General features: G+C 36.2%; 1 protein-coding gene across 1 annotated transcript in view; it reads left to right on the top strand.

The window, feature by feature from the left end:
- The window catches only part of vipr1b (vasoactive intestinal peptide receptor 1b), a 55,043-nt gene that overhangs the window by 11,968 nt on the left and 29,220 nt on the right, over window positions 1–13,855 (top strand). Inside the window, exons 2-3 of the mRNA XM_079601328.1 lie at window positions 3,258–3,348; window positions 7,406–7,516. Of these exons, the coding sequence (XP_079457454.1) occupies window positions 3,258–3,348; window positions 7,406–7,516 (202 nt within the window). The remainder of the gene's footprint in view (window positions 1–3,257; window positions 3,349–7,405; window positions 7,517–13,855) is intronic.

The raw sequence follows: 13,855 nt of genomic DNA on the forward strand, positions 1-13,855 counted from the left end.
TTTTCCAGCAGGGAATCCACTTACATAGTTGAACTCTCGCAAATAATTTGAGCATAAACACAAATATGTTAGCTGAGTGTGCGGTTTGCCAGGAATGCATCAGAGATCGGCCCGATGCCTGACCCTCTGCTTTATTGGGTCGCTTTCACACGCAATGGACCCTGCACCTGATGAATGCGCCAACGCATAAGGAAGAATGCGCATCTGTTATCTGATGTAACTCTGAGAGATAATATTTGAGGTAATCTGGGAGATTTATTATCAGACGAATAGCACACTGTTATTGTAATTTAGGCAAATCACTGTAAACAACCTCTAAATGGCTCCTTTGTCCTCAGTTTTATGGAGAAGCAAATGATCGGCTCCATAGAAACTTCTCTTATGCAAACCTGCAGTTTATTATTTGTTTCCATGAAGCAAATGATGTTACCAACATTGACTAGCACACAGGATACAACCTGTTATACTTCAGACTGAGAAGGCAATTATTAACTGAAGAGAGCCACATTTTCAGTGTTGTTTCAAGTGTTTTTTTGTGTACTCTTCCCTTCCACTCCTACTTTTACAGTGTCTTAAGAGCTACACAAGGTCAGATGATGCAATAAAAAGTATGATGGAATCTTCTGCTGGTGGGGATTATAGGTGCACGCATGGCTGGTGATGGCAGTGAAGCCTCTCACTGAGCTGACCCTATTATCCATGCACCAAAGTACCGGAGAGTGACAGCTGAAACCCAGCAAAAATAGCACCTGTATTTTCAGCATGATTTCTGCTGCTCTCCTTCTAAACATTTATCTTGAAATGCAGATCCATCATTTAGATGTTATTGGCAGTGTCACAGAGCAGGTAAACTTCATTACAGGGCTCCTCTTCAAGATATTTTGAAACAGCTGTGTGCTTCTCGATGATTTCCACTTTTTCTGTTTGTAGTATGGTCAGTTGAGTTCTCAACTCTGGCCCTCGAGGTCCACTTTCCTTCAGATTTTAACTCCAGCCTTGATCGAACTCACCTGCCTGTAACTTTCTAATACTGAAGATCTATATTGGCTTGTTCAGGTTTTTCATTAGGGTTGGAGCGAAACTGGACCTCGAGGGCCAAAGATGAGAACCCATGATCTAGAAGAGCCCATGAAATCATCTCCGACAGTTTTTTCCACTTTCCTTTCAGTTTTTTTTATTTTAAAGATTTTTTATTTTGCTTTCACCATGACTTCATTTACTTTTGCTACTTTTCAAATGCCTTTTATGTATAGATTTTTTGTTTTGTTGTATCCTTGTCACCGACCCAGGCTATGAAAAAACCACTGTAAATTATAAAAATCAGTCATACAAATATGAAAATATTAGGAAAAAAATGGTGAAATATACAATATGTATTTCTTACACTGTAAAAAATGTCTAACCTTCCCAACTCAAAATTTTCTAGTAACTGGTCACATCTAAATTTTTCAATTGGCCCAAGTGAAATTCTGCTAATTTGCCAATTGAAAAATTTAGATGTGACCAGTCACTAGAAAATGTTTAGTTGGGGAGGTTAGAATTTTTTACAGTGTATGATTATATAATTTATTTATTTAGTTGCAATATTTATTACGTGAAATGTATTTGTTACGACTGTCCTACAGAATCTTTTTTATTTATTTAGGATACATAAAGAATAAAATTTGCTTCCACAAGATAAAGGATCTGGCCCATTTATTCCAAAAATGTCATTTCTATCACTGTCATTTCTGTAACTGATTGCTGTTAAATACAATAAATAATTTAAGATATGGTAAAAATGACAGCAGTGACATTTTTCATGACATCTACAAAGAATTGTATACTTTTATACATAATTCTGTTATACAGAAAGAAAATAATACTTTTATTCAGCATGGATACATTTAATTGATTAGAAGTGACAGTAGAGGAATTTATTAAGCAGCACAACTGCTTTCAACATTAATAATAATAAGAAATGTTACTTAAGCACCAAATCAGCATATTAAAATGATTTCTGAAGGATCATGTGACACTGAAGACTGGAGTAATGATGCTGAAAATTCAGCTTTGCCATCACAGGAATAAAAGTAGAAAACAGTTATTATAAATGGTATTAATATTTCACAATATTACTGGTTTACAGTATTTCTGACCTTGGTGAGCATAAGAGACTTCTTTCAAAAACATTTAAAAAATCTTACCTGCACCTTTTCCCAACCATCAATTGTTTATGAAGGCAGTGGATGAGATTTATATTGTAAATGTTTTCAATGCTTATGTCCTTGGTTAAGTGTGATTTTGCCCAAAGAGGTCTATACCGGTAATAGGCTACATTGAGAATCTATCGTTAGCATTTACATTCACGTCACTGCCAGTTGCTCAGCAAGTACTACTGGACCCAGCACAAGTACTTAAAATCTAACTTTTTTAATTTCCCATTAACCTTATCTTGTTCTACATCACGGATCTCTGGACTATGCCCATTCTCACATTGAAATGCACAGACACACCTCTACCCGCCACCATACACACACACACAAATGCAGGCCCACGCACACATATACCCAAACAGAAGCACGCATAGATGGATGCTAACTCAAGACAATACGCAAAGCATCACAAACACCCACACACATATAACATTATTAACACTATTGGGATTCAGACCTCCCTGTCCATTACACCCCTCTTCCCCGGCACCATGTCTTCATTGACCTTCTCAAGCTGTTCGTTGGACTTTCACGTTCTTATTGACCGCAGGCTGTCTGCCACTGACTGTCAGCATGAATTTGTCATCAGCAGTGGACATCAGTGAGCAATCTTGACGATTACTCACTGGCCCCGCGCGCCTTTTCTCCCTTACAGGCATGATATCATCTCCACAGTGCAACGGCGCTCTTTTGTCCGTGTGCCGCTAGCGTACAGGCGAGCAACGGCCTGTCATTTTGTCAGTAGGAATGGTGTATGGCAAACTAAAAGTATAATAAGTCCTTTTTAAGTTTGTGGATTTTTCAAGCAGTAGAATCTAATTCCCAGTAGGCATTTGCTGTAAATATTTAGCCACAATAAGCCCCCATGAGACTTCACGGCAATCCATAAATATGCATATGAAATGAAAGCCTTACAAGATGAAAGCTGACACCTTATAGTAATAGACTATCCTGAGAAGAATATTGTGGTGAATCACTGAGACGAAAGAGATTGAAGCTTTGAAGGCTGTGATGTGGTTAAACAACTGAAATGTTCTCTCTCTCTCTCTGTCTCTTTTGCAGGTTTGTGCTGTTCAGATGTGTGACGTGGTAAATGAGATTGAGCTGGCAAGAGCGAGGTGCGAGAATAAAACAGCAGGAAACGTCACATCAGGTGATATTTACAGTATAATGTCGCTTTTTTGCCATCTTCACAGTCAATAAACAATTGATGAAGGACAATACACGTAACAGGAGATCACAGAGATATAATGTTTGGTGGTAAAATAGAACAAAAACAGAAAATAATTTACAATCTATTCTGTTAAAAAAATTATTTTCATGTTTTTTATCACAACTTTTTATCTTTTGTCAAATGAACTTAGATAATTAATGTGGTTCAGATTACATTATATTTAAAGGTTCTGTTTAATAAACCAATCGCCTTCATTGTATTAACTGAAAATGTTAATTTCAGTGAACTCAAATTTTAAGGCAACCAGGTTGTGATGAGGTTCAGGGTTTGGAAGGAAGAAGACAGGGTCGGCGTGACTGGGACTCGTACGTTTATTGTAAAAAAACAGAAAAACAATCAACACAAAAGGCTCGCAGCACACTGCGCATTCACCGTAGCACAAAGCTACAGCACAAAACAGTTCCACATTAACATTCAACACTCTTTCCGCTATATCAGCGCTGACTCTTTCCACTTTCTTGATCCCTCTTTCCAATGGCTGGCGGCGTACGAGTCCTCAGTCCTTCTCTCTTTCTCTCGTCTCTCACTCCCCAGCGGCTTATATCCGGTCTCTCCACGCCAATTACCTGCAACAAGACACAGGTGTTCATCATGCACTTGACCTACTTACGCACCGCTCGGCTCATTTCTCTCTCTCCCCTTACAGACCTCGCGGAACCACGCCCCCCTCGCCACACAGGTATATATATATATATATATATATATATATATATATATATATATACTGTATATATACACACACACACATTATTTTAAGCCTTTTAAGGAAACTGAGATGCTAATTAGCTTGTTGTGCTACGTTATGTAGCCCCGCCCCTTTTCAGCGCTGTGCTTGTTGTGTTCTGTCTACCGGTTTGTATTTCCACAGCATGACAGTAAGATCTTATGAATTTGTGAATGAACCACTAATTTTTAAATCTTCCTGACATTTGGTATGACATCCGCTTCACACATTAAAATGCTCGTGATAACTTTCGCTAACTCTACAATAAGCAAATCAACTTCACCAGCTAGTTACTCTTCGACAAGTGATGCCATAGAAACATACAGAGCAACCGCAAAAACGGAAGTGCAAACACAAAATTCTAAAGATGGCTGCGCACTTGTTTCTCTGGCAAATAAGGTCTATATAATTAAACTCTTTAATACATTGTCATTCATTGTGTAAACTTTTATTATGTCAAATGTTTGCATCTATTATGTAAACATGGAATTAAATAATGTTAGATAAATAATGTTATGGAAAATAAATAAATAAATAAAAACAACAATGCAAAATGCAATTTGAAAAGTCAAAAAATGAACTGTTGTGAAAGGCTGAATACCAACATCCTCATCAATGAGATGCATCATGCCTCCAGCGTTCTGACAAAACACTGATTTCAGTATTCAGCAAAGGGTCCGGGGACCAGTGCTTCGCACATAGATATCACAATTATATGGAAGCTCCTTTGAGGTATGAAGTGGCTTATCCTCCACTGACTCATTTTTCAGGTTGACGAGATGAACTGGCAATCAGGCATGAAAGACAATTTTTTTTGAAGTGGAAGAAAAGTCAGACCCCCATCATGGATAGAAAGTGGAATGAATGAAAGGATCTGTTGTGCCCAAAAGCATTTCATGTAACTGTTTGAAGTGAAAGCCCTGTAGTGTGTATTGTGCATTGTTGTAAGATAGACTTGAGGGTTGGACATTTATATATTTTTCTTAGATAAAGAGCATTACCAGCTAATTGATTGATTGATTGATTGATTGATTGATTAATTGATTGATTGAGTTCTTTAGGTTCAAGGATGATCAGCTTGGTAGCTAATGAATCTAGAGGGAATTTTTAAACAATCCATGTACATTTTTAAAGGTCTGCGGTGACTTTTTGGTAGTTATTATTGGGGTTAGATATGGAATTCATTTGGTGTAATGCGGGTGTAATGGTATGGCATGGTACAAAAAATACTATTGATTTGCATCTAAAGTTTGTACATTGTGATCTCTGGAAAACTGGACTTTATAGTAGGTGTCATTCAGTAACCACTTATTTGCAAAGCAAACAGACATACTGTAAACTGGTACAAGATCTACACCTGAATGAGTTTATGAGTTTATCCACCTGTAGATAACTGTAACACACTAGTAGATGAGCTTGTGCTATTGGCAGCCGTCTTTTGGAAGACATTAAGTGTGATGATTCTTCTGTTGGCTTGTATATTAGTCACATCCTATAGGTTAGCGGTTCCCAAAAATTTTAGAGTGTCTGTCTTAATGGGTGAATCATTCATTCATTCATTCATTCATTCATTCATTCATTCATTCATTCATTCATTCATTCATTTATCCATCCAGTAACGAAGCAAGTGGCTATATTTAAGAATGAGTCATTGAATCATTGACTCTCACAATTCGTTCAAAGCCGCAGATTCATTCGCGAAACACCGCTGTCTGCTACAGCTCTGCTGTGGCTTTTGTTGGAACTGTTATTTCGCTGTGAAATAGAGCAAACAATACTGTGTTTAAAATGTACATCACTTAATATTACCCTTTTGTTTGTTGAACTGTTGTATAAAATGAATGTCACATTTGCAATCGTGTGGACAGTTGGGAAAAATTGCATTCTTGTTCGTATAATATATTATCAACATTAAAAACAAGAACTCATACTGGGCATGTTTCAGTCTTAAATTGTCTATGAACAGTGTGTGTCTACGTATTTTCTACGTATTATACCATTTTAACAAAGGTACATTGTCAAGAATGGCAGTAATGTACCACAATTTGCTAAGGCTGCATTCAACCTATCATATGCACACTGGCTATTACTGCATTTTGCTTGCCCTGTTAAAAATACATGCTCGATTTTAATGTTATTTTAAGGTTTATTTTTGTTTGCATATCCCATCTGTCACCTCACGTATAATAATAATTATTATTGAAAATGCCTTTAAACATACTGCTGAACTCATCCGAGATTGGTTTCATGAACATAAGGATGCAATCACATGTCATCCAAGAGGTCTATTCAACAACAGTATTTGAAATTGAAGTAAACCTATAGAGCTAACTTGTATTGTTTTTTGTATTGTATTAGTGGTCAAAACATCTACTTTTTCCTTTCAAAGTTATCTAGCCATATTACTTTGGATAGATTCACACATTTATCAGATTTCAATTTAAACTGAAATCCTGAGTGGATTGAATTTACATGTCTACAATCTGTGTTCTGACCCGCCTGCACATCCATATAGCTAGTGCCTGAATGAGGTGGATTTTTAAACAGGCCGCTTGGCTCTGGAACATTCCGCTGTAGCTTATAGAGGACGAATAAGATAAACTAGCTGTCAGTTTTCCACATTTACAGTCACGAACCAACTCACCTCGCCTCATGAATCAGACGGATGCATTCTGGGGACATGAGGAGTGTCGTAAATATTCAAAATATTACGGGTAAAGCAATAAGCTGATACCATATCTCAGTTTATTGTACTCACAGGTGTCCAACTGAGGGATTAGGGAAGTGTGAGTTTAAGAGTCTTCATGTTACTTTTAAATAAATGGTTTATTCTCTTTAGCATTCAGTATTTCACTTAGTTCCCTGATCATTCCAATTCAATTTCAGCAAGTAAAGAACAAATTTATACTCAAATTATGTCTTATGCATGTTATCCTCTCAGACAGTGTGTTGAAGCCGCTCAGGCCTCCTTCCCTTTTGTCCTTTTGTTCTCCGCCATTAACGCTTTCTGGGAGAAATACTGTCTGTCTACGCGCAGAGACAAGCGTAGTAATACAAACGGTGAACAGTCCCCATGCTGATACTGGTGAAATATCAGCACTTCTGGAAGTCGTCTCAGCCAATCAGATTCAAGGACCAAAACTAACTTATGTATATAAGACATACACTTAAAACCTATTTGTGTGTTGTTGTTTTTTGCCTTTATACAACAGGGTTATACTGAGTTAATGCTGTACTTTATTCTTTTGCCAGGCTGCAAAGGAATGTGGGATATTATTGCTTGCTGGCCATCAGCCAAAGTTGGGGAACATGTGGTTATTCCTTGTCCAAATTACTTCAGACACTTCTCTGATCATCATGAGGGTAAGTTGAAATCACCATCAAAACCTTTGATGAACTTCAAGGCATTAAGCAACAGTTGTAACTCCTGAAGAAAAGTGTTAAGTGTCTTTTGTTATCTTGTCAGTCGCTGTCATGGGCCGTCACATTGCTGTAAAACGAAAAGTTTAGAGGCACTTCGGTTCAGTACTCCCACACACTCACTGGAGTAGTTTCTTTGATATCAGACTTCTCAAGGAAAACTGGTGTGCTTGGGAAAATGGTAACTCTAAAATGAGCACTTCCTTGTTAGAACGTAAAAAAAAAATTTGCAAGCAAGTTTTTGGTGGTATGTTGTCCTGAATGTACAAGTAGTTGACAATTAATAGCATGTTTGCAGAATTCATAGAATGATGAAAATAATTTTGTTATTTCAGACTTTAAACAATGTATAGACAATGTAATCTGTATAATATGTAAATAGAGATAATACAAATGGAGGTTACATTTTACATGCAGAACCGCTGCTTTGAGTGGATGCAATGGGTAATTCATTAGGAAGCAAATCAGACCCATTGATTGAGTATGTACTGCCATTAGGTCACGCTTGTTTATCTGATAATTCTGTCTCAACCACATCTCACCAGAAATGATTAATTAAACTCATTAAAAGTCTGGCAGAATACTAAGTTCAACAGACTCACACAACACACTTTTGTAGCATTGTATTGGGTATTGTATCATACATGTGAAACAAAGGATGTCTTAGTGCAAAGTTTTATACATTTATATTTATTTATTTTTTAGAATCGTTCATTTCTTTACAAATAATCCTTTAAGTTTACCATATAGGTCACTGGTGAAAATCTGGGTTTCAGAAATTAATTATAAAGCTGTAGGATTTTGAAAAAAGAAACATAAAAACACTAAATTTATTATTTTGATTATAATTAGTATGATAATTTGTTTAGGCAAAATAAACGTTATTTATACCTGTAGTTTCCAAATTTTGAATCCCACTGTAAATTGCTCTATTGTAGATTAACTGTCTAATACAGTTAACATTCATTAACATCTGCAATGATGTAGATATGTTTAGGTTTGCAAAAATGTCAGTGTGTAATGCAGAATGTGCATCAGGTACAGTCTACAAGGAAACCGATGTCGATTCCATATAGTGGAATTACAGCCTCCGTGTTGGAGGATGTGAAGTGTTTCTGCAATGATGAAAGAGGGCTAAAAAGGAGAGCACATCTCCTTTGAGGAGCTCTGAGTTTCAGGCAATTATTTTCCACACTGAACACTTTAGGAATGACCTGTGAGTATGCAAGTAAGATTCTGCAGTTTTTTATTATTACTTTTTGTTCATTCATGCAGCAGCTATGTAGTGGTTTATGTAGAAAATGGGCACCATAAATGTAAGGATTTGGTCTATATGGGCACCAAATAATATTGTGAGTTTAAAGTACTTACAAATCAATTGCAGACTATTAGTTTATAGTTAATTCATAGTTAATATATTGTAGTCTATATTGGTATATTAATAGGCTATATACAATACAACAATGCCAAGGTCTCTGGAAAGAGGTTTGGTTAAGAGATATTTACATTCCACTTGGTCTAGTGAGCAGTCTGATGGCGGTGACTTCTTCCACTGGTTGTGCTGGGTTACAGTGCAGAGGGGAAAGGAGATGTTTCAACAGCCTAGAACACAAATCTCTGTGGGATACTGATCTCCTGGAGCACCAAACGGGCTCCTAAAATCTGGAACATGCAGATGAGGCCCTGAAGTAGGTGCAGAAGGACCTTAACAATCTGGAACACACAGATGAAGTGAAGGGCTGCTCTATTGAGCTTAACCTTGTTGTAAATGTGTGTGTATGTATTTTGCCTCTCTGGACCAGAGACTTGGTCAATCCACTTTTGTCTCTCTGGTATGGAGACTCGGGACATGTTGTAATCGTTACCATCTCGCTGGACGAAGACTCTGAACGTATGTTTGATAAAGTCTCTTTCCTCACAGATTGGAGGCTCATGGTCGTATCTGTTTTATGATTTACAAACATAGTTATGAATGGATTGGATGGATCATTGTACCTTCGTTTCAGCCACTGCTCTTGCATCCAAAAAGTCCTAACAAGTTTTTATGGCGGTTGGCTTAAACCTTTAGGATACTGCATGTGGACCAATGAGAAGTCTTGTCTTTTCTGTGCTTGAGGTGTCAGTTGTTCTAGCATCCTTATCTGATGGTGTTGGACATTTGTATGTGCTAGTCCAGATTCGATCCAATCGAAAGGTAGCAAACATTTCTTCACCTTTGCAGTGAGAGGAGCCCTGCCATAAAACTGAGCCCTGGAATATGCTGTTCCCTATGTAGTTATATGATTTTTGTCATGGTCTTTCCAAGCTAGCAGTTGGATAGAAGATGCAGCCCCTTCGTTTAGGAGAGAGGTTAAAAATCACTGCTGTGTGAGAGAGTTTTCTTGCCAGTGACATTTCTAGGCTAAAGGAACATTGGAGAAATGAGTGATTGAAAGTCTTAAGAAGAGCCTACGCTGATGACTCACAGTAAATCGTTGTTACCAACAAAGAGACAGATTTTTCTTTTCAGAGACTTTTATCTTTTTGCAAGATGGTCACTTTAATGAAGGTCACTTTATATTTTACCATTTTAAATGTCTTTTATTTATAGATATTGTTTTTAGAATTTTCCCAAATCCAATTTTAAAATGTGACCCTGGATCACAAAACCAGTCACAAGTAGCATGGGTATATTTGTGGCAATAGCCAACAATACATTGTATGGATCAAAATGATACATTTTTCTTTTATGCCAAAAATCATTCGGATATTAAGTAAAGATCATGTTCCATGAATATATTTTGTAAATTTCCTAACGTAAATATATAAAGCATTTCTTTTTGTGAGTGAATGCAGCACAACCGCAAACATAAATGGACAACTTTAAAGGCGATTTTCTCACTGTTTCGATTTTTTTACACCCTCAGATTCCAGATTTTCAAATAGTTGTTTCTCGGCCAAATATTTTCCTATCCTAACTAACCATACATCAATGGAAGGCTTATTTATTCAGCTTTCAGATTATGTATGAATCCCAACTTCAAAAAATAGACCCATGTGACCCATACAAAAATCCACCATAAAAAGTACTTAGTAATTATAACTATCATGAAATATTTCGATATTTGTTAGAAAATTATTTATATATTTTTTTTTACACACAAATTACAGGTTTTAATATGATTTTTGCCTGTTTTCTTAAAATGTTTCTTTAAAGGTGCAGTAAGGGATTTCTGAGAAACGCTGTTGAAAATTTGAATCAACACCTAAACAAACAACTTAATGAATATTTGCTAGATGTCTGTTCTGAGCATGTATGCTGAAAAAGAATTGTGTTTGTACATAGCCCTGGCCGTGTAAATAGGAGAAAAAACAAAGTGGATCGGACCGTTTGGATTTGTAAAAAGACTGTAGAAAGAGAGATAGCTGAGATATAACCAAAGAGGAAAAGGTCAGAGGAATAAAATTTGAAGAAGAAGGTTCAGGCAAGAGCTAGGATCCGCATTAATATTGAAAATGCTTTCCAGCGCTGGAGAGACGCTGGAGAGCTGTTAGTGTGTTGCATAGCGTGTTAATTTTTTGGGGGGCGGAGCAATAAAGGGAGATGTGTGATTGTTTGGGTGTCAATTTCAAATATCAACAGTGTTTCTCAGAAATCTCTTACTGCACCTTTAAGTTTAGTTTATAAATATATCGAACTGTTCTTACTTATTACCTGATCACCTGTTTTTCTCACACAAGAATAAACAAGTACTGCCAGTTTGTTTCTGTATGAAGTTGTATTGCTGAGGTATTCATGGAGGTGCTGAACCTCAACATTTAATTAAGCAAGGCTTTAGCTAGTCTTACTCTTGTTATGTCATTTAGTCCTCTCAGGAGTGCTTAATTAATGAATGTTTGATTAATGATGCATAGTATGCCACTGAATTTTTTTTTAGTGCCCATGTTTATATCATCATTAGTTCATTCAATCATCTAACGGAAATCATCTTGTTTCATCAGAGGGAGAAGGTGGCCACGTTTGAGTGCTAAATATAAATGAAAACACATTTATTGATCTTTCTCCAAAAGGGATCAGTCACGCATTTCGTAACTTATATGACTCCCCACAGCCAGATAGTGAAGCTCTTCTGGTGCTTCCTTGTCATCGGATAAGGTTATTTTTAGCAACAGAGTTCAATTAAATGAAAAAGAACAGAGTTGCCATCTGAGCTCTGGTTTGCAGACGTATAGCTGTGAAGTTCTGAGCAGTGTATACACTCTCACCTCACTGGCTCCTAGTAGCAGGATACTGCAGCTGCACTCCGATGAACTCGGTCCCTATATGCAGTGTTCACTGCTCCCTAAAAAACTGAGCAGGGAATATCTGTAGAAGTTTACTTTTTTTTTGTAATGTCTTGAAATGTCATAAAATTTTATTGCAGATTAAGCTGTATCAGTCTTATTTTGACATAAAAAAATACTTACATTTAAATAAATAACTATCTAATACATAGTAGAATACAAGTATAATTATAGATTATAGTATATAATATGTTTTATAAAAACAATGTATATACAGTACATTGAGACAAATTTCACAATTCAAATCAATTCTGATTCAAAGGTTTTGATTCAGTCTGATTCATTATTGATTTTGTGTGTGTGTGTGTGTGTGTGTGTGAATTCATATCATTTGTCATACTTAAAGGCTCTAAATATAGTTATAAATAATGATAGTTGATGTTTGCATTGATTAATAAAATAAAAGTGATCTTGTTCATTTACAGCATGAATGTTTTTCCCATTTTGTGTAACTGTTGCATCTTGTGAGCTTGATATTTTCATATAACATTATGGAAACCAAACCTGAATAACTTTGGGTAAAAACATTGAACCTTTTCATAACATTTATTGTAGCCAAATTTTGCGTGCTACTTTTTTGTGGTTTGCAGAGACTGCTGACTTAATTTCCACTTCCTGTGAAGTGATGTATTGTTTCCTGCCCTTTGAACTGAATATTTACTCTCCTTATGATGTGGAAGCTCAGAATATTTGAATATCCTGCACATGGAACATACTGTACTGGTGCTGCTACTATTTAGGAGCAACATCTCTCACTCAAGTCCCACACATTTCTAATGGATTTTCATTTAAAGCATACGCAGTACAATTCTCTCTCTGAATGGGAAAGGACAGATTAGGCTTTACAGAATGATAAAAGTCTGTCCGTAGTTCAATACCGAGGATTAATGTGACATTCTGGATTTGCTTCATGGGATCTCTGTGGCTTATGACAAAGCCGGAGGTCCACTGGAATAATGTGTGAGGATGGATATATTGCGTGTGGGTGTTTGCACACGTTGATAAATGTGAGAGGGTTGGCGTCAACCTTACATGACAAACAAAGCTTACACTAAAAGCCAAGAGTAAACATCCCCTTCAATAATATTACACAAGCTTTCAGGTGCTGGTAACGTGTCTGTATAAATCCAATGTATTAAAATTAGCAGATTTTAATCCATGTCTTTTGGATAATCTCAACAATATGCATATCAGATAAAACAGGGACTAGCATCAGGTATAAATGGATTAGTTTATAGCAAGTGAAAAAGAACCTTAATTTTACATGTTAAGCATGATGCACCTTTCATTATTAATACATTTATTTAAATCAAGGCTAAAATTGACTAATAATTATCATCTGAATAATCCGATCATCTCCGATGATTCAGATGTTGTGTGGTGTGCTGTTGGATTATGGGAATGAGATTTTGCATCTAAAGAATTTCAAAAGATACATTACGTGCAGCATGTCAAAAAATAAATAACCTATAGTAATTGAAAGTCAACTGAATTTCAAGCCGGTGACAGTGTTCAAATTGTTTTAGATGGGATCATCATTCAACATTTTATTATGATGTCAGGATTATCTGATAAACTCATCACACCCCAGACAATCTTTTGCAATAGAAAATGTAATCTTTATTCTATCTTCGTTTCTGATAATGTTTTGAATGTCCTGACTGCTGGTCTCGTGATTGTTTGCATGTTTGCCTGTGAGATTTTAAAAGAAAAAATCTCTTAAAATTAGTGCTGTCAAATTGATTAGTTGTTAATATTAATCGCGCATCTAACATAAAAGTTTGTGTGTGTGTGTATATATATATATATATATGTGTGTGTGTGTGTTTGTGTGCGTGCGTGCGTGTGTGTGTGTGTATTATAAAACTAAACTTTTTCAGGTACCTTCAACAGTAAAACAAATATTTTGGTACAGTGTATTAACTAAAACTTACACTAAACCATAAAAAATTACAAATA

The sequence above is a fragment of the Phoxinus phoxinus genome (genome assembly GCF_949152265.1).
Source record: "Phoxinus phoxinus genome assembly, chromosome: 24".
NCBI lineage: Eukaryota > Metazoa > Chordata > Actinopteri > Cypriniformes > Leuciscidae > Phoxinus > Phoxinus phoxinus.